The 22,773-nt window shown below is 31.9% G+C and overlaps 1 protein-coding gene across 2 annotated transcripts; it reads left to right on the top strand.

Annotated features, from left to right (window-relative positions):
- Positions 1-5,007: 5,007 nt before the first annotated feature.
- On the top strand, positions 5,008-13,256 carry LOC148609403 (ETS homologous factor-like). Of its 2 annotated transcripts, XM_088542025.1 has the most exons (6): positions 5,008-5,118; positions 6,082-6,204; positions 10,551-10,728; positions 11,223-11,354; positions 11,758-11,950; positions 12,254-13,256. In XM_088542025.1, exons 2-6 carry the CDS (start codon positions 6,202-6,204, stop codon positions 12,354-12,356), a joined length of 609 nt encoding a protein of 202 aa, XP_088398151.1. In that variant the 5' UTR covers positions 5,008-5,118; positions 6,082-6,201; the 3' UTR covers positions 12,357-13,256. The 2 variants fall into 2 exon arrangements, with proteins under 2 accessions (XP_088398151.1, XP_088398152.1); XM_088542026.1 differs by lacking the exons at positions 5,008-5,118; positions 6,082-6,204 and adding an exon at positions 9,264-9,539.
- The last annotated feature ends 9,517 nt before the right edge of the window (positions 13,257-22,773 follow it).

Genomic DNA, 22,773 nt, shown 5'->3' with positions numbered 1-22,773 from the left:
GTAATAAAATTTGTTTTAATACTTAAAGAAAAATTTACAAACTAATATTTTTAAAATTTACAAACTATTTTAAAATAACGGACTTTTACCTTTCTATTTCGGTACCTTTGTATCTAAAATGTTCGTTTTTAAAGTAAAAGATAGTTTAAATAGGTGTGTAATATCGAGAACATTATTTTTAACCCCTCAAGCAAATTCGATTTCCCTATTATCGATCTTTTTTATATATGCTTCTTTTCATACAAAGTCATTTCTCCTAACAACAGTCATATACATTTGGATAGTCAGATATATTTGGATTTTTTTTATCCAATTTACTTATACAGACGGACGCAAGTTTTATGTCTGAATTACTTACCTTCTAAAATATAAATAAATCATAAAATACAGGAAACAAGTTAAAAAAAAACACTATATTCAAACGATACTCAATAACGTCCTAGTAATTATGGTGTAGCCTATTTGTTTATATTAAACTTAACATGTTGTTAAATATAAAATTACATATGACAGGAATATTGAACATCACAACCTTAAATATAGATATATTTATGACCATTAAAAGACAAGAACTAGATAAAGACCTACTCTATTTAATCAATAATATAAAACATCCTAAATATCCCGTACATATATGTCATGATCATTACAAGTCATTTTGTATATGTTAAACTTTGTTGCCAACCAATTCCATACAACAGGAATATTGAATATCACAACCATTAATTATCGCTCCCGCTTAAAATGCGGAAGGTATATAGTGAACATGCTGTTCGCATATCTCTGATTCTAGCCCGCAAATTCTCCGAACCGCTAAATGGAATTTGATTATTGTGAAAGTACTTTTATTGCTGGATACCAATTTTCGTGGATTTTGGAAGAAACACAAATTCGTGGATTCTTGAATTCGTGGTTTTGGAGCGTCTGCATACACATTAATGGAAATCTCCTTGTCGTTGGGGACCAAATTTCGTGGTTTTGCCTATCCACGAAAACAACGAAAAATAGTAACACACGATGAATAGTATTTTCATAGTATACATTCATGGACGTTTTATCACATGATGCCATTAAGCACATCGTACTTTGTATTTTTATCTAAATGACTTCGTGCCCCGTGCAGGTCCGGGTGTTAAAAGAATAGGCCTGCAGCAGCGCTAAGCCTGTCGTAAAAGGCGACTAAATAGCGCTGAGAACCCTTGCCGGGGGCTAGGGCGCTCTGCCCACAGAGCAACTGGGATGTGTGCCCCAGGTGGTGGAATGGGGTACCCCTGGCGTGTTACATGCTGGGGTTGTCAGGCTATAATACGGAAAACCTTACCGCAAACCATAGTGGTGCACCGTGTTGGGAAAGATGCCATGTTCCTCGCACGTTAAAGAACCCTACTGTGGTATTTTCCCGGAACAGGAATCATAGGGCTCCGCCACAGGAGGCTAAATTGCCCGACTCTACCCACCTCTCCCTATTTCCAGTGGCAATCAAAATTTGTCGAACCCATTATCCTTGTGTCCCATCCTTTTTTCATTTCATCATCATTTCATGTTCATTATCGTCAATTTCATGTTCATCGTCTGAATATAGCTGAAATATTGCTGCTCGGTCGTTAAACCCCAACAAACAAACAAACAAATAAATGACTTTGTTTCGTGACACGGACCTCGTCGTTAGTTTTTGGGACAGCTTCTAACCAGCAACTCCTATAAATTGGATGAAACATTCACAGATTCTTTATCACGTGTTGTCATTATGCACCGCTTATTAAGACTTATTCATTTCTGACTTATCAAATTCCCATATGGTTCTTCGTTTCGAAAGCGGGAAGTATCACCAAATGAGATATGTTTGCAGTTTTTTCTAGCTTTATGTCTATGGAAGTATTTTGAAAAATGTACAAAGTCGTGAAATTATTTCTACAGAAACAGAACTCAATCTATAATTTTTTATAACAAAAAAGACGACTTCAACTTCAATTGAGAGGTTTTTATTCTAGAAAAGGTAATCAATAAAATGTTCTGTATTATAGATCCCGTACAGTTTAAGTGAATTGAAGTTGTAAAACAGGATATTTTATAGCACATGATAAAGAAATTCAACCCGTGAATCCTAAAGAAACTCCTCCATTCGAAAGAAATCACTACGACAATTCAACCCGATAGAGTATGTACGCTAATTATTGAACTAAACAATTTCAATAATTGTCTTAGAAACAAAACACCTTTCTTTAAAAACTGTTTTTTCTGACAAACTTTTTGTTATCCTTATTGTAACAATCGCACCGTACCTTCGATTCTAAAGAGAAAAATTGGGTCCAGAAGTAACGCCTGTAAAGCAATTGAGAGGGCTGATAACATGTTATCTGCACTCTTATAATGTGTGTTATTGAACTGGTGTGCAGATAATAGACCGACAACAATGTTTTTATTACATATGCAAGTAATTTCAAAATAGTATGTGATTAAATAGATATGTGATTACAATTAATATACCAAATTTAGGTTCAGTAATTAAAAAATTAAATGTGAAAAAGATAAAAGGAGGGGACTGGCATTGAAAAAAAAATTATCTATAAAAAAATACTGATCCACTAAAAAAGGAATGAACGGATGGTTTTATTTCCAAATTTCGGTCGTTCTTTAGGGCGATTACAAAATCCCTAAATTCAGTATTGACAAAACGTCATCTATATAGCGGAAACAGATATGACAGGATCAGACTAAACGATGGGCGTTTGAGTATAGTTGGTTAATTCAATGTTCAACATAGATAAAAGTAAATTGACATACATAGATAATGTCCTCGTGAAAAGTTAATGTGAAAAGTTGATATTATGTAATGATAGGAAGTATTTTTAATTTGGAAAAAGAAGTCAATATTAAAGTCCTTGTCTATGACGAGTTTATGCTCTATGTGTACACAAGCTAAATAATAAGAATTCAATGAAGAATATTTCAACACTTTTCATGTCAACATTAATAAATATTTTGTGTTCAGCGACATCTGGAGAGTAGTGTGATATATTTTTTACAGTAAAATGTTCGACATTTCATCATGTAATAATATTGCACTATTGTTAGGGTATGATTTAATGAATCTGAAAAAAATTCAGTGTCGACGTGACTATTAAGCTCCTCATTGATATAAAATTAATCATGTACAATTAATCCTTAAAATTCGATAGCCTGCTTTCCTTCTTATCGCCTCATCGTAGTGTGAAAGGCGGCTACAATAATCTTTTTTGAGAATGGATTTTAAAATTTTATTGTATTGTGAATCCTTCATACATATAAAATCTCCACAACATCATAAGTGACAGTAAATAAATCCAAGACTGAAGTCTTCTAAGTCATTAATTGTTCACTAATGCCACTGAGTTTAGCTTGCTTTTAACATCCAGGCTAAACTTAACTCCCAACCAATCAGTGATTTTCTCATTTTAATCATGAACTGTGGCATAGATATATATATGGACGTGGTTAAGAATTTAAAAAAATTCAAATTTTAGTGGACTAAAACGTGAATATACAAGGTCGATTTAAGAAAGATATGCAAGGATGATGACTTATAATATACATTCATGTTCATTTCCATTTCACATCTTTTGACATCGTGCATTTGTACATTACTAGCAAAATAAGTGTTTTCCTTTTTCGAAACTATACTTGACATTTTAGAACTATACTGTGCCGACTTTAAATAAAACTATGTTGTGCAACACAAAAGAAGGTCAATCGGCTAAGATCGGCAAACTTCGGGTTAGTCCGAAATGGTATGAACTCAAGTGAAGTTGCGATATGCTGTAAAATCGGGTGATTTCGTAACTGTTTCTTAGTAAAAACATCGCGGAGACTAGGTGTTTATCAGCTATAAAACGCCAACCTATCATTTCATCTTCCCCCTCTCACAGAAGTAAAAACACTCGTAGAAAACACGTGTATGGCATTTAAGAGGTCCATTTTGATCTGGTTTGAAGCTAGAAATGGCGGTTTTATGGCAACTATCTGTAATATAAAATGGTGCAGTAATATATAATAATGCAAATTATGCGGACGTAGGGTAATGAAATTACGAGTGCAAGAGGTCGCTAACAATGTTAGTGACTTAAAAAGAGATAGAAGTAACTTTATAATATGAAGCAACAATACTAAAAAGAGAAGTCTAGTAAAACATGACTAATTTGACCGTAAACTTAAAATCTGATCAGGTAAAACATTTACTCACTACTTGTTTGTATGATTACAATAAAGAGTAATCAAGGCAACCAAGGTTATAGCGGTAATCAAAAGAATGTAATCCAAGGACAAAGACCAGACATGGAATAAAGACAAACAACAATGAACATAAAGTAACTAAAATCATACATACAAAATAATAAAAGCAAAAAAGCAAATGAGCAACTCGGAACCCCCTAAAAACTGGGAGCCTGGACCAAGTGCACCGGTAAAGTTAACGAGAAATTGATATTGTTGCGATAAAAAATACATTTAGAAATTCAAAATCATTATTGCTAAAGTTCTGTATAGTATGTTTTGTTCTGTAGTTTGACTAGACTAGAATCAATACATGAATATCAGGTTAGTATTAAAAGTACACGACTAGAAAAACATGCGAATAGATGCAAAAATAGGGGGAATCGTTGCTTGAAAACAACGATATTATAAGCTATAGAAATTTTAAAAACTCTTGTTCAAGCGGAACATTTTGAACATTAACAATTTTGTTTAGGACTATGTTTGAGTGCAGTTTATAGTTTATTGATATTTATAACATCCTTCTACTTAACGCCTTAAATTGCATAGTTCTACATACTATGAATTCATTGATGTATTAGTGAATAACTTATATGTTGAACCAACTTAAAACTTCAATCCAAATCTGACTTATTATTAAAGTTTTCAGTTTACTAACAAGGTATATGATTTTAATATTGGTATACCATTTCTATGCTAGAGGATTTTCTGTTGCGTAACTAAGGATTTTATAAAAGTATCTTGTTCTATCTCAATATTTCGAATATCTTTGTTTAATTTAGAGTTTAGCAGTGCATTTACCAACAAGTTCGTGATTTTGTGTGAATTTTGTGTGCGGTACTATTCAGATGTACATTGCTAAATGTTAATGTAAGTCGTTAAAACATTGTGTCCAGGAAACTGTTGAAGCATTATCGACATTGTAATATTAATTTTCACATATGTAGCATAAACGGTATAATTGGTAAAAAGCAGTCAATATTACAATTAAACCTTTTTCTCTTTATATCTTCATTAAATGATATTTGCGAATCATTAATATTTAATATTATACGGTTTAATTGAGCATGATCAGACATTGGGTAATAGACCGAAGGGAAACTAGCAGACCTTAAATATAAAATTTCATAAAAGGTCTTTGCTATAAAACAACCTACGACCTGGATGTGAATGTTTTGGATTATTTTATTCCTTGAACTAAATTCTGAATCTACATTGGGATGTCATGATCGACTAAAACACTTGTTACTCTCCTGTTTTTTTGAACCAATATCTAATATTTATTAAAAAAAAAACATATTATAAGTCAATAAAACGTATGTTGTAATTTGAAATACAAACAACAAAATATCATAGAAGTGTAAATTGTATGATTAGCGAAATAAATGGAAACCCCGGAAGTTATTCTTTTGGAATAATTTAATAAGTTCATTGTAAATAATCTAATGTAAAAAAAAATAAAAATAGTATTTTATGATTTTAAAGGAAATTTAAGTTCTTCCCTGTCTGAAATACTTTGTTTTAAGGTGTTAAATCTATTGAATAAAAGACAAAGTATATATTGTCTTGTGAGTCAACACTCTAGGTATTTAATCTAATTTTTAACAAACCATTTTGCGATGGTGTGATACCGTAGTTTACGGCCTTTGATTTTTTAAAGATATCATATCGTTTGGTTCGGACATAAACGCGGTTGTTTCTTAAAATAGAAAAAACAGTACTTTCCGTAAGATTTTTTTTTTAATTTATAAGGGATGTTCAATATTTCATTTTTTTTTACATTATCTCAAATTTTAATATTAATACCTCTATGTATTTCATTTGTTTTTATAGGTAGAACCGGCAGTTTAAGAAGAGTTTTCCTGCAGTATAAGACTGATTCATGTGGTGTGTCTGTCTATGAATACCCTAATCCAGATATACATTCTTATTTGATTTCATAGGAGTAACACAATGGTAAACGCTAAACACTCTCTCTCTCTCTCTCTCTCTCTCTCTCTCTCTCTCTCTCTCTCTCTCTCTCTCTCTCTGTGTGTGTGTGTGTGTGTGTGTGTGTGTGTGTGTGTGTGTGTGAAAACGTGTTCTTGAAATGCAGAAAGATTTCGAGAATTCTTTTTGTTTTCGTTTTTCCCTTGTTTCCGATACTTGCTTTTATGTTTTAGAAGTTTTTTTGTGTTTTGTATTTGCCCGTTGTTTCTTGTTTTATTTAAAACATTCTTGCATTGTTTTGTCCGGGTTTTACCCTTTTGGGTTATGATATTTTTTTCAATTTGCTTTGTCATTTAATTTATCATGAACAATGTATCTTTGGTAGAAAACGTAGTAACAAGACAAAAATTACCGTGGAACTGGTTGCAGATTCTCCCAATTCCCTTTCATAAGCGTATTTTCTAAATCTAATGTTGTTTAATTTGAAGCCCAATACCTAAGTTTGTTTGAGATGTAACAGCTATAACAAGTACGCAAATATACGCAAAATTTAGGGAAATATTTGTCCATAAACTATTCCTACATCGACAATGAACAACGAAAACACAATTCTTGATTTTCAAAAGATAACCATCATAGCTTTGAACGGTGTGTTTACATAGTAACAAACATGTTTAACAATAAAAAAAATTAAATGAACCTCTGACTCTTTGTTCCTATAAAAATGATGCCCTTATCTATGACAATTTTAAAGTCTTATGTTTCCAAATGACGAGGGGTTTTTTTTCTTAATTTTGGTCACATGGTTATTTGAAATGATAAAATTTCTTAACAAACCTGTGTTTATAGCCATAGTTGATCTAGATTTAAGCGCACATTTACTTTTTATAATCTTTTTTTCTTTTTTTTCTTCTTAGGAATTGGGGTTAAAAAGTCTTAAAAAACAGACAGAAGCTTATTTATAAAGTGATTTATGCATATCTTAATTCCAAAGATCTCTTGATTAGAAACCATTCAGAATTCCTAATAGAAACTGTATTCGACAACTATAGCGCAAAGTTAAGTTTGTCACTGGAGGTCACTCAACATAAAACAAGAAGATTAGTGCTAGGTGAACCAAACATTTTTTTTCAAATGTTTATCCCATTACAAATTATGACTTTACCCAATTTTATCATATGAAAACTAAACAGTTTTATGCGATTGACAGTCATGTTAAATATATAAAGTTAAGGTACGTTAAGGTACAAATGATGTTATCTTTGAATTTTAAAAATTTTTCCAGAGTTACATAAATCATACGAACGATATAAGCGTTACCTCAATTAGTAAAAGGTCAAATAAAAACAGTACCACTGTAACCATATTAACCAATATTTTGAAATGTTCTGATAATTTTTCACTACTACCTAAAATAAAACTCGTAAAATACAATTTATTCTTCCTGGTCATGAAAGGTGTTAAATCGACTGAATTTAAGACAAACATATCTAGCTTTTGTTCATTATTACAGTGTAAACTCTTTATTCGAATTATATTTATGTTTCCCCTTTACAGTTTTGTTTATATAGAGAAAATTGCGATATTGTAATCATCACTTCTTTGCTTCTTTGCTTTTCAATGTAGATATTCCTTTTAAGGTTACCTTTTCTTCCATCGTCAAAATTATTTTGTATTCTTTGTACACACCTTTTATTTGTCGGTTGTATTACTGCTGTCCATCTGCGTACACATTGTACGATAACTAAAGTACACTTGTTATACCTCTGCATATAATGATAGATATGCCCGTTCTTCCGTTCGTAATTCCTTCGTTACGTACCTTTGTTACGCAGAGGGATAACCATCTGTTATATGTTATGTGTATTCCTCTTACACCACAGAAGGCAATTTACTTGAACTTTCATAGGATCTTGATTTCATATACACAACATCGTGCATCTCGTATTTTGGATATGAATTCAAATCAATTTGGAGGTAAACAAATGCTTGTTATCAAATAGGGGACAATCCTGGAACAAAGACCAGACTGACCAAACTGATACATACAAAGTGACAAAAGTAAAGGACTCCACTGGGAGCATGGACCAGGTGCACCGGTAGGGTAAGCGTCCTCTGCTTTTCTAGAAACGCCCACCGAGTTTCTCAGAAAAAGTGAAGTCCAGGGTAGACGAAAGATGAAAGGAAAACTATGACGCGTTAAACAAATCAGTTTTCATGGTGCAGATGGATACACCGTAACGACCCACGAGTTAATGATGACGACCATAAAACTTGTTCTTGTATTTGTTGCATGTTTTTCTTATGGTCAGTATTTCACTGCATCATCATTCCTTTAAAAAAAACCTCATCTACGTTTTAAATTGTTCTTATTTGGTGCCACTGCTGAATTGTATTATATTACGCAAGAGAAAAAATATGAATACATAACAATACACCAGTCCTTTCAGAGATCACCAAAAGGTCTTCAGTACGTGTACACACCTTTAAGTAAGTAAGGTATATTTTTGTATCTAATCATTTGTTTTCCCTTGTTTTGTTTGTTCAGTAAAGAACTAGTGAATCATTTCTTCATTACAGTTAATTAAAACAAATCATATTGACTACCATAAAAAATAAAAATGGGGTTTTATTTTTAAAATGCAATAATACATATTGATATTTCGTTAGATTATATCTAAACTATGAATATCAGAAGTCGTAGGGCATTACACTGAGCGTACAGTTGTAGGTAAAAAGCACGACAAACGTTATCTTCCATAATTGATTTAGTTTTGAAAATAATAAATACATGACATTTATTAATTCAGAATTAGCTAATCTTTGAGATGTGTCAATAGTGAGTAAGCTAAAGGTTTTGTCTACTAGTGTTTTCTGCACTTAAGCATTCATCATAATTTGACAACAAAATTTAATTTTTTTCCGACCAAAGTTAACGTTAGTTTATTTTATCATACACAAATTTGATTGAAATTTAAACATCTGGAATACCTACTTACCTGAGTCGTTCTGATTGATAAAACGTTTGGCAAATAGGAAGTAATTACATCACCCATAGATGATAAAGGGCTATTTAACTCTAACAAATGGAAATTTACAATTTAGAACCATACCTCAACTAAGTAAAAATAATTCACAATTCTTGTTTAACAGCCGCGGGTGAAAGGCTCACAAACCATCATGTGCTTTTGTACTTTTCATGTTTCTTTATTTTGACCAATTAGTTCTAGTTTTTGGATTGGTTTCTAATGCAAACCAACCATGTGCACATAATGACGAAATTCTTTTGCAAACAAGTATTAATTCAACAGTATATATAATAAGGAAATACAATTTGGAATTTAGTTGGACTCGATCAAGCGGTAAGAACTTTTGGTCATGTACTTTATACGCTAATAAACCCAAATACTATGGCATTATTACGTTTTTATTCGTATTTAGTCAAATATATTTGTATCTATGTATGAGCAACAAATGAAACAGTGTAAACCTGACAATAATTAACGCATGATCATATTGAAGCTAGGTACCAATCATAAATATACAACACTAAGGCTTTATTACTTGTAAAGTACAATTAGTAGAACTTTTCGATGCTGGGTTTGGCTTCCTATTTCGATATTTGAGTACATCTTGTATACAATTTATTTTTGGATTGAGATCTTCCTATGTATTTTGTCATAATGCTGCTAGTGTAAAATTACCTCTTAAAACATTTGTTCAGTATATAATTTGCCATATGACTATAAGTTGTATTTTTTTATATTTTCAATCAAGTTAAAGCATTTGATAACGTGCTAGCATCGCGTTTAACTGCTTAGATATACAAGATAAACGCCAAATTTTGTATACAAAAAGTATTAATAACAATAATTATCTTTAAGATGTCGTTCATATGACATCATTTTAAAATATAATATTTACGATTTGTATGTTTTTTTTATTATAATAAGGGTCGTGTTTTAAATATATTACTTATAAATATAAGAGTAATATTTATGGATAGGGAGGGGTACATGGTTTTGTATTACTGACATAATTGAACGACATCATAAAAACATACCAAGTCTGTCTAGATTCGGAATTGTTGAATAGTATGATAAATGGTCTAGTCGTAACAAGACCTTCAAATTGGAAATGTTAACATATTTCTAGTAGAACGTTTGTTTTCCGCTCTCGAAAACCAAGGTTGGTTACGATTAATTTTTGATATGTCTAGTCTATATTAATGTTAGTTACCAAGTTTCCTTTTAAGTTAAAACGGTATCAAACATTTTCACAGAAACTTGTTTATAACTGAAGTAACAAACTGTATATGTGTTGGCCAATCTTAAAAAATGGATAATTCAGCATTCTCAATTATTTTCAAATAGGAAGACTCTTTGCAGAGTTTTTTTTTTTTTTTTTTGACAATGGAAATTTGGTGGAATGACGACATGGAAGATGCTATAGATTACATTAAGAAGCAATGGAATTCGCTTCATACGTTCAATACTCCCAATGCTCCAGATCATGATAAAAATACAGCAAATATAGAACAACATGAATTAGGTTTGTAAGACTATCTTATTATTACTTAAAACAAAGAATGCGAACATTTATAATAAAATTGCAGTTTAAATTGATGTCAGCATGGTAAACCTATTGATTTGTTCCCCTTATTCATTAGAATCAAGATAGAAAAGTCATTTTTGTTTCCAGTGCTGCTACCAATCCCCAAGTTATATCAGACGGAAGTGATGTTGCCGTTTTTTTTATTTTAAACTCCGATATTAAACTATACATCTGATCTTCTCTCTTCTCAAGAGTATGAAACACTAACAAAATATACGCTTAAAGGAATGTTATATCTATATAGGGAGATACATTTTATTAAAAAACTGCATGTGCCGAAGAGTTAATTTTCAACCAAACTAAAATAACACCCTTAACTAAATAAGAAATTCAAATTAGCCAAGCAGTTCGTGTCAAATATCTTTTAAATAGTCCCGGCACACAAAAAGCTAAGAACCTTTGATATGATACATAGTTTTGTGTATATGTAGATATTGGTTCTCGACTACCTACTGTAATTCCATCTGACATAAATCAATCAGACGAAGAACATGTTCCTGACGACAATGATTATCCTAAACACCTTATAAAAGACAAATGTCACCAAAGACCAAGAGGAAGGAGTAAGTGTCATCGATAAAGCCAAATTTGTAACTTTGCATAATTAATGTTGGTTGTATTATTATTTTTAAAGATTACTCACAGTAGTTTAAAAAATAAGTTTAAGAACTTGGCTAATAACCTTATGGAAGCCTCTGCTTTCTTTACCTGCTGTCATATACATTTGTTGTATCATTTTATAACGTTGTCTTCTTTGTCTATATGTGGATTGTCTCTATGTCCAGTTTTCACGTTTTTGGATATGTTTTTGAATTTTGATTTATTTTTCTCTTTTGATGATACGGTATTGTTGCTGGTGTATATGTCTATCATCAAATATTATCATTTATTATATATTATATCGCTATCTCTTAGATTGGCATATAAAGACCAATTTACTAAAACGTAGTGACTATTCATTTATAGATGGACATTTACGACTATGGGAATTCCTTCTTAGTCTCCTTAAGAACCCCAATTATAACTCTACACATATCCAATGGTTAGATCGTCAAAATGGCGTGTTTAGGACAGTACGGAACTCAGAAATAGCCAAGATGTGGGGAGAGATAAAAAACAATAAAAATATGACATACCAAAACATGAGTCGCGCCATGAGGTAAGTTACTTTGTGATAGGGTTATTGTAAACAAACAGTCAATTTAAATATAAGATTATGGGCAATCCTAACTTAACGTAGACTTTGTTTTAGTCGTTTAATCCGAAGTGAAAAAGCTTTTGAATAAAAAAATTCTCTTATATGAGTTCGATGTTCTTAAAGATTGATTACATATATAATTACATATACAAAAAGGCATTTAATTTGTGTTGGTTTCAAGGATAAAAACCATCGTCATAGTGTATCAGTTTCTATCTGTTAGTTGACACACGTTCAATAATTGGGTTTGTTTTGTCATTACAGATACTACTATAAATTTAAAATATTGGATCCTGTACTTGGTAGGAGATTGGTCTACAAATTTGGATCTAACTCGTATGGCTGGCAGCAAGCTAATGAAGGTTGATTGTCAAGAAATTCCACCTAAATAAATGTGTTCATGATTTTCTGTATTCATCAGCAATACTTTGCAGCACATGCCTTGGTTGTGTTCATTTACATGGTGATTTTTTTTTTGCAGAGACGACAATATATATAACACTTACTTTGATGAGATGTTAATTTTGTTAAACCTACTTGTTTTTTTTTTATTATTTAAACTATGAGACTTAACACTTTTATAATACATCTACCTAATTTTAAATTCGTGTTTCTATAATTACATTTACTGAACATACCATAGAATCTCGCTACTTTCATTGGATAATCGTCTTTATAATATTGTTTCATTGAAAATGAGCTATGATTAATGTTTCACACGCTGATGAAGCATCAAAGAGTAATCAAGGGGACCAAGGTTATAGCGGTAATCTAAAGAATGCAATTCAGGGACAATGACCAGACATGGAAAACAGACATACACAACAAAGAACATAAAGTAACTAAAATCATACATGCAAAGTAACAAAAGCAAATGAGCAACTCGGACTCCACTAAAAACTGGGAGCATGGATCACGTGCACCGGTAGGGTAAGCGTCCACTGCTTTTCAAAAGATTTAATATGCAAGATGAAACTTAAGGATGTTCGCTGCTCTATGTATGAATGACAGGGATTTCAAAGGTTTGTGAAATATTTTACGATATGCTAGAATAATAAAAAGAAGAAGAGTAAATAGATGGGTCAGTATGCTGCTCGTTTTTAGATGTATGCATTTAAAATTATGGCCGGAAAAGGATTTCTCTGGATTTTTCAAAGGTTTGATCTTAGTAGGTCTAATCTGTGAAAGACACGGAAGACATGATATGAATTTCATTTAAAAAAAACTTCCCAAATAACATTTTAAAGTGTGTTTAATAAAATTATTTTTTAAAGTGTGTTTAATAAAATTATTTAAAGAACAATAGGGGTCACTGGGCAACATTATTAAAGACATAAAATTAAAAAAGAACCAGAGGAGTCCGAAAATCTGACAAGAATTGCTCAACTAACCAGCGAACATCCTTTATTAAATGTACCGTTGTCACCTTCTCAATTATTGATAACTGAAATATGTTTACATCAATTTTAACGCAAATGCTTCTTGACCTACAGTATATTATTTTTTTTAAAATGCGTTAAAATTCGTTGGTTTTTGGACTTATGGCTCTACATTGTGTACGTATTTAGTTTAACAGTTCTTTTTTTTAATATTGATCTTTATCTATGGATGTTATTTATTGACACTTGTAACATTTTTTTAAGTATTTCATATGTTTTGAACTAATAAATATAGCAAAGCTGTTTTTTATCTAACCATTATACAAGATAAATTTCAAGTTAATGGAGCAAACGTGATCATCAAAATCAAAAGCTAAACCCTCAAAGAAAAGGGATAAGTCACAAAGACAGAGACTGAAAACAACAAATTTAATGAAGCGATCGAAACAGTAAAACTTTCAAAAACAAACGATTAAATCGAACACTTTGAACGAAGTTGCATTATTAAGTATACCAATAGGTTTATAAAAGCATGATTCTTTATATGAAAAAAAATCTAAGGGAAAGTTATTTGTTCGAATTGCGGTGCTATATTCATCCTCCTAATTATAACAATAAACATAAGCAAACCATATCGATCCTGAAATTGGTGAGTATGGGTGCAGGATGTAGATTAGATTATTGAAATGGCCGGTGTTGATACAACATACAGATTGTTCAAATGGTGGGTATATATACAATTTGAAGTTTGTTTGAATGGTGAGTATCGAAACATGTAGATCGTTCAAAAAAGATGGGCGTAGATACAAGATGTAGATTATTCAAATGGTGGGTAACGATACATGTAGATTGTTTAAATGATGGCTATCCATACAACATGTAGATTGTTCAAATGGTGGGTATCGATATAACGTGTAGATTGTTCAAATGGTGGGTATGTAAATTGTTCAAATGTCGAGCTAATAAATGCAGCATGTATAGATTGTTCGAATGTTGTGTATCGATACATGTAGATTTTTCAAATAGTGGGTATCGATACATATAGATTTTCGAATAGTGGGTATAGATAAAACATGAAGATTGTTCAAATGATGGGTATCAATACATGTAAATTGTTGTTCAAATGGTTGGTATCAATACAAAATGTAGATTATTTACATGGTGGGCATAGATACGACATGTAGATGATTGAAATGGTGGGTATCGATACAACAAATAGATTATTTAAATGATGGGTATCGATACATGTACATTTTTCAAATGGTCGAAAAAGAAATATGTAGGTGATTCAAATGGTGGGTATCGAAGCATGAAGATTATTCAAATGGTGGATATAGTGGGTAAAGAAACAACATGTAGATTATTCAAATGATGAGTATCGATACGACATGAAGATTATTCACGTGGAGGGTATAGGTACAACATGTAGATTATTCAAATAATGGGTATCGATACATGTAGATTATTTAAATGGTCAATATAGAAACAACATGTATGTGATTCAAATGGTAATATCGAAGCATGAAGATTATTCAAATGGTGGTTATATTGGTTATAGAAACAACATGTAGATTACTCAAATAATGGATATCGATGCGACATGTAGATTACTCACATGGAAGGCATATATACATGTAGATTATTCAAATAATGGGTATCTACAATAAGTATCATGATTCAAATGGTCGATATAGAAACAGCATGTAGATTGTTCAAATGGCGGTAATAGATACAATATGTAGATTGTTCAAGTGGTGGGCATAGATACGACATGTAGACGATTAAAATGGTGGGTATCTATACAACATGTAGATTATTCAAATAATGGGTATCGATACGTGTAGATTATTCGAATGGTCAATATAGCTACAACATATGGATTACTCAAATGGTGGGTATCGATATAACATGTAGATTGTTTAAATGGTGGGTATCGATACAACATGTCGATTGTTTAAATGATGGGTATCGATACAACGTGTCGATTGTTTAAATGGTGGGTATCGATATAACATGTAGATTGTTTAAATGGTGGGTATCGATACAACATGTCGATTGTTTAAATGATGGCTATCGATACATGTCGATTGTTTAAATGGTGTGTATCGATATAACATGTAGATTGTTTAAATGGTGGGTATCGAAGCATGAAGATTATTCAAATGGTAGATATTGATACAACATGTCGATTATTCAATTGGTGGGTATCGATATAACATGTAGATTGTTCAAATGGTGGGTATCGATACCTGAATATTGTGCAAATGATGGGCGTAGATACAAGATGTTGATGATTCAAATGGTTGGTATCATTCAATATGTAGATTGTTCAATGTTTGGTACAGATACAAAATGTATATCATTCATTTGGGTATAGATGAATGTAAGATCAATCAAATGTCGGGTATAGATACAGGTTGAATGTTCAAAAAGTTGGTTTCGATGCGTGTAGATCGTTCATTTTGTTTCTTTTTGGTATAGATACAACATGTAGATCAATCAATTGGAGGGGGTATAGATAGAACCATTCAAATGGAAGAAGACACACTATATCGATCCTTCAAAAAGGCAGGGATGTATAGATACGACATATTGGTTGACGGATTATTGGTCGCTGCATACTGCTGAAGTTGCGTACACGCTTCCTTTGTTTGTGAGTTTTACACGTATAGTCAATTTTAACAAATTGTTAAGTCTGAAGCTGCTATACACGATAAGCTGTGAAGGAATATTCTTGATATTAGTATAAAGGTTTCAAAGAAAAAAGAAATCGAGATAAATATAAAAGTGGAAATAATTCTGGGAAGTTAAAAAGGCTTATTGGACAGATACCGTCTGGTGAGAATATGACCAAATATACATGTACCTTTTAAAAGGCAATAAGGAATACCCTCAATTGCTATAGTGAAAAATTGAGTCCTTTGGAACTTATAACGTAGATGTTTTTATATGAAAACTGAGTTTTTAACTTATAATCACATATTTCAATGGTTGAGCTTTTATAAATTGCATTTTAGCACTTTTCTAACAACCGTAGGAAAATCGTGTATTCTGTATTATAACTGTTATCTGATGTGTGAATTGTATAATTGAAGATCATGTATAGATGTTTCAGATGAATTGTAGAAATGAAGAACATTTATAAAGAGTTTTTTTTAGATGAATTATAGGATTGAATATCATCTATAAGGTGTTTCAGATGTATTCAGATGAATTGTGTGATTAAGGATCATGTGTAAGCTAGGTGTTTCAGATGAAGTGTATGATTAAAGATCATGTATAAGGTGTTTCAGATGAATTGTAGGATTGAAGATCAAGTAAAAGGTGCTCCAGATGAAGTTTACACTTCCTACAAAGATAGTGACATATTCAAATGCGTCATAAGTCCTCATACATTTTTTTCTTAATATAACAGTTGTTTGTTTGGTTGTTTGTTTGGTTCCTACTAATAAAAAATAACAAATAGATCCCTTATCTTTTTTCGTCTGTTTGACATATATTTTATCATATATAAGATTCTTAAAGTAACACTTTTGTGGCAAGTTGTTGTATTTTGTCCTTTCTAGTTTACCGTTGTGATATTACGAAATTATATTTGTCTTTTTTTCCATAAAATGATGGCATCGTTGTCATTATTAAAAATTGACTATGGTAGCTTCTCTGTTGAGCCATGCTCTGTTGATATGGCGTCTCACCCATATTCTCATGCGCTTCAAGCATGGTCGTGACGATATTCCAGTCGGACATTTCGGTGGAAAATAGGTTCTAGCATGATTATCATTGTCTGTAAATATAAACATTTTATGGCTATATTATTGTCGGATACATACATATGAAGTAATTTTAGTGAACGGCATGAAATCAACACGTATTTTGTGTAACTTTTAATTTTAATACCAAATACATAAATACATTTATCTTTAATCAATTGATAAAATAAATATTCAAATAAACCTTTTTCGTGTTTGTGTAATTCAATTGATTTATCAATACATGTTGGAATTTGAACTTCGATTGATGGGCATCGTGATTGGTTAATAAAGTATTTTTAAGTATCTGTATCTATCAATATCCGTAGGCAACTATGATAATCAAGATTGGAACAAAACCTGATGAATCTAAAAAATAATGTAGACTTCGTATAAATCGTGAACAAACATCAAGCATGACACTAAGTAATGATGACAACAAAAATGAAATTGAGAATCCAGCTGGGGTTTTTCTAAAAACATTCACCAATATCTGTTCAGCTTTTTATTTGGCAATCATTTAAGGTTTATCATTATACTTCTTACAGAGGAAAATAAAGAATATTTTGGGGGCATCAAGGGAATCAGGATTAGAACGTTTATGAAAAGAAGAGCATCCAGGGATAACGACCAGACCGAGAACACAATCCAGGGATACCGACCAGATAGAGAACACAATCCAGGGATACCGACCAGATAGAGAACACCATCCAGGTCCGGTACATTGTAACGACCAGTGAGAGAACACAATCGAGGGATAACGACAAGAGCACACCACCCAGGAATAACGGCCAGCCAGAGAAAATAATCAACGGATAACGGAAATGTTCATCAGTAATGAAGAGAGTTAAATTTGTGTAAATTGGGTAATAATATCAGGGGATGTTGCTGTTGAGATAGTTAATAATCATGTTAATCAGACGTTTCACATTCTGTTATTTGTAGCTACAGAATGTATTTTATTTATTAATTAGGACACTTGATGCATAATACTGAACAACATTTGTAAACTTAAAACCCGAGCTTGTGATGTCAGTCTCATGTTCCGTCTGTCTATAGTCCATGTTGTTTGGTGGGATTTTAAGAAAGTTTGCGTGCAGTATTTGTCTTCTTGAAGAAAACTCCTATTTCATAGTTTTACGATTTTCCATTTCAGGATTACGAGATTTGTACTCCAAAAAAACCGGTGTGTTATGTATCGCGCTAGAATTCTAACAAATAGGCTTCTGGAACAGGGTTATGTTGCTACAAGATTGAAGTCATCACTACACAAGTTTTATGTTCGTCATCATGAACTCATGGATCGTTACGGTGTATCCATCTGCGCCATGGTTTACCGGTGTACATGCTTCAAAATAATACATACAAAGTAACAAAGGAAATAAACAATTCCGACTCCACTAAAAACTGGGAGCATGGACCAGGTGCATCGGTAGGGTAAGCGTCCTCTGCTTTTCTAGAAACACCCGCCGAGTTACTTATAAAATGGCAAGTCCAGGGTAGACGAAAGAGGAAAGAAAAACTATGACACGTTGAACAAATCAGTTTTCATGATGCTGATGGAAACACCGTAACGATTCAAGAGTTCATGATGACGACCATAAAATTTATGTAGACGTAGTGTACGGTATTGGTATCATTTTTAGTAACGTCGAAATCGCTAAAATTTGACGTCTTTTTTCGTATTGCGACGTACATCGTTCTATAATTGTTACATGTAAAAAGAAGTGTGCTTTATTTATTTTTTTACAAAAACTAAAACACGCGACATGTTTAATTATTTAATTATCCGATTCGATATTAATTTTTCGTACATTTAGGTCAATTGAAATGATCAGGTTTCACCCCGATATGGTAAATAGTTTGGCATCAACCATTTAAAAATGATTTGAAGGAAAGTTTATCATATGAGAAAAATGTTAGGGATTATGAAAACAGATTTCGTGATGCGCTAAAAAAAAGTAAAACACCCTCACTAAAATAGAAAATTTGAGAGCGAAATCTCCCGTTTTATTATACGACAAAAAAACTTGGGGTCGTATATTGTTATGGCGCAGTCGTCGTCCGCGTCGCCGTGGTCTGGGGACACTTCGTTTCCGTGCGATAACTGTAGTTGTGGTTGACGAATTGAATTGAAATGTTGAAATGATTTTACCAACAACTAAGAAGATTCCTATTTAATTTGAACTTTGTTGCCTATATCGCTTTGGAAAAAGGGGCCAAAAGGATAAAAATGCGTATTTCATTAAAAGCCATGTAGATTTTTTTATGTTTATTATTCTATTTATAATGTGTTCTTTATTTAATTCGGCTAAACATATGTACAGCAGATATTTTACAGTTTTGGGCCGTTTTCATGTTATAGGGGGGCAAATTGGGAAACGACTAAAAACATTTTAGCAACTTTTTTTTGGTCCGATTTCGAAATTTTTTATTTCCCTGGATTCTTTATTGGATTCCTCATTAATAATCCTGCCTGCATTTTGGATTTTCGGGGGTTTTTTTTTGTTGTTTTTTTGTTTTGTTTTTTTTTTTTGGTCCAATTTGAATGTTTTTTTTTTATTATATCTTATAGCTAAAATAATTGTCAAGAGGTAATTAGACGATCATGAAATACGTTGATTTTACAATATTTCACTAGCGAATGTGCAAGTGCGTGTCTACACATTTCAAAACATTTTGATGCAGTCACGCTGATCCCAATTTCACTAGGACGTCATTGCATATGAACAGACAGGAGTGCGCGCAAAAATGGGGGTGGGGGGGGCCTTTCTTTTCTTGTTTTCTTTTCAACATTTCTTTCATTATTTCATCAGATTCGCTCAAATCGTAATATTTTTATTCATTACGTCCACAGTCGTAATGATTTAATCTAGTATCGTAAGTTTTCAATACTTTTTATTGTTTTTAAAATTGACGTTAAGAGTTTTACGTCGCAAAACAGAACGTTACTTTGGAAAGTTCAAAAATGCGCTTTGTGACATTTTTGTTAGACAAGGATTTACATAATTAAATAAACATCTACGTATGTTTAACATCACCAGAAGATGGTAAAATTTAAATTGAATATTTATATATAACCCATTTTGAACGATTCGTTCGAATATTGCATGGTGTACGCGTGAATAGATAAAATATGCAAATTGTAGATGTTGTGACAGTTTTTGTTCAACCAAGTACCATAATTGTTAGAATGTACTATCTGCAGCATATATACATGTAAAATTCAAAATTCCATAGTTATTAGTTCACTCAAAGCTAACGAGAAAAGCTTTTGATAAAGACTGAGTAGCACGCAACGTGTAGAAAACGTCGGGAAAAAGACAACGTGACATCACAACATACGTGCGTATTTATCTACTATTAGACAATAAAAGCAGTTATTTTTTAGAATAAACATGATATTCTGAATATTTATCCAGTCTTTTAAGCGTGAATATACTTTGGTTAAAATACTATTCGTTGTTATACTTTACAACCGTAAGCAAAAATGTAGCCAATGGCCAACGTCGAAAAAAATAAGATTTGTGACATAACTGAAATACGGACAAAAAGGCTTTTAACAAAAATACTGATTGAACATTTTATATATATATTCATTGGGGTTATGTAATAAATTGTCAATATAGTTAATAAGAGTCCCAATTAAAAAAAGCTGTTCGCATAACTTAAAAAAAATGTCTAACATTTTGTCTTCAAATCGATTTCTTTCCATTTTTACAATGTCCACATCAAAGGGGAGACATTGTGATATTGTAATACGCTTTGATCTTATCATTACGTCATGAAAAATACGACATCGTCTGCAGCTTAGACTGCTCTTTCCAAAAAAGTTTGTTTTATCAAAATACGCCAAGAAACAAATTGGATATATTGGTGAAATGGGAAGCAAGCATTTCTTAATGTTACCCGTCCACATATGAAAATCAACGTTCTTGTGAACGAATAATGCTTTCCCTCCACAATTAACGGCATCTTTCAAAGATTTATTATTGTAATCCTTAAACAACAACCATTTCCGAACATTTTAATATTTATATTGCATTTGATAACTCCACATTCTAATAGCAATATTTCGGTTTTCGTAACCAGCCGCGGTTCAATCGAATGTGATATCAACGACGTACGCAACGTCGTAGTGATGACTTCAATCTTGTGGCAATATAACCCCGTTCCTTAAGTCTAAGTATAACAAGTTTAGCGCGATACACAAAATGTGCGAAGTTACGGTGATCTCTAAATGTTGGTCAAGATATGAGGCTGACTTCACAGTGCCTGTAGTATCATTTATATCCAGTTCTTTTGAGGTAGATGCGATGTAGAAAATCCGCGTTAATGGCAAGACGCATGGATTCTCTCTGACATGTTTACGACTCTGGAATACAGACAATTCACTCACTTCAACTCAACAATAATGTACAATTGTGCAATCTTTTTATTTTTATATAAAAAAAAAATAAAAATTTCTGTATACCTTTGTGTTAATATCGGTTAATTCAGAATAAATGATAAATACAATGTGCCATGACGTCTTTCGGTTCATAAAGAATATGACGTGTAGATTTGTATGAAAATGACATATTTATCTAATTTACCATACATGATGAAACTGCCAGTTGTAAAAATTTAAATCTAACATAGAATTTGAGGTCATTATATATATTTTTGGAACACAAAATCTGATACATAGAAACAAAAAACAATAAGAAATACAATAAATATATATTGAAGTTTTCAACAACAACAACAAAAATGATAAACACTCTTCAGTCTTTCTTGTGCATAAATGTGTCGCAGAGAATATAATTAAATAATATTTTGAATTACACATACCATTATAAACGTGTGGCAAGACGGTCTACCTGCGTTGTAAATCTTTTGCTGATTCGAAAAATTATGTTGTTCTAGGTTACATTGTTTTTCTGATTATAGTTCTCTTCAAACTTTTGACTTCTCAAATCTTTACACTACGTTGCCACATGATAAATATAAATCTCGTTTAAAAGTATTCGTTATTCTTTTGCTGATTCGAGAAATTATGTTGCTCTTGGTTACAAATCCACACATTTTTCTGAAGGGTAAAGTGTACTACACAGAAAAGCAAGTTTGTAGCATGCTTGATATCCTCATTGATAACGTATTTGTAACACTTGGAGGAGCTATTTTCAGCAACAAGTTGGTATTCCAATGGCAACTATATAATTATTTTTCTCTACTAGTCGACTTTTTTTGTTATTTTTGTTTTTTTTTGTTTGTTTGTTTGTTTTTTGCTTTGTTTTTGTTTTTTTTTTGTTTTGTTTTGTTTTTGTTTTGTTTTGTTTTTGTCTTTGTTTTTGTTTTGTTTTGGTTTTTTTATTGTATTCATGCGAGATTGAATTTCTTCAAAATCTTGTAAAGAAGAATAATATAATAAAAATGCTGCATCCTTTAATTTCACATACATTGAGTGATGTATTGTCCATTAACAACCCTTCTTTTGGTAAATGGTATACCTTCAATATATCCACGAAATAAAGGAGACTACAGAAACAGCCTGTTCATGCAGTATCGTTTTGGGATTTAAATTTTTCTTTATACTGATCGATATGACCAGTGATTTAACTATTATGATACTTTAGCAAGCAAAAGAGTGAGGTTTGGCGCGCTGTAAAACCTA

The sequence above is a fragment of the Perna viridis genome, chromosome 8 (genome assembly GCF_037379345.1).
Source record: "Perna viridis isolate PV_CMFRI_1.1 ecotype Kerala chromosome 8, ASM3737934v1, whole genome shotgun sequence".
NCBI classification, from domain to species: Eukaryota; Metazoa; Mollusca; class Bivalvia; order Mytilida; family Mytilidae; genus Perna; species Perna viridis.
This window is presented reverse-complemented; position numbering and strand designations above follow the sequence as displayed.

Excerpts from the sequence above, each read along its gene's own strand:
- LOC148609403 (XM_088542025.1), top strand. Across the intron at positions 10,729-11,222 it reads TATAGAACAACATGAATTAG|ATATTGGTTCTCGACTACCT; the intron begins GTTTGTAAGACT and ends GTGTATATGTAG. Across the intron at positions 11,951-12,253 it reads AACATGAGTCGCGCCATGAG|ATACTACTATAAATTTAAAA; the intron begins GTAAGTTACTTT and ends TTGTCATTACAG.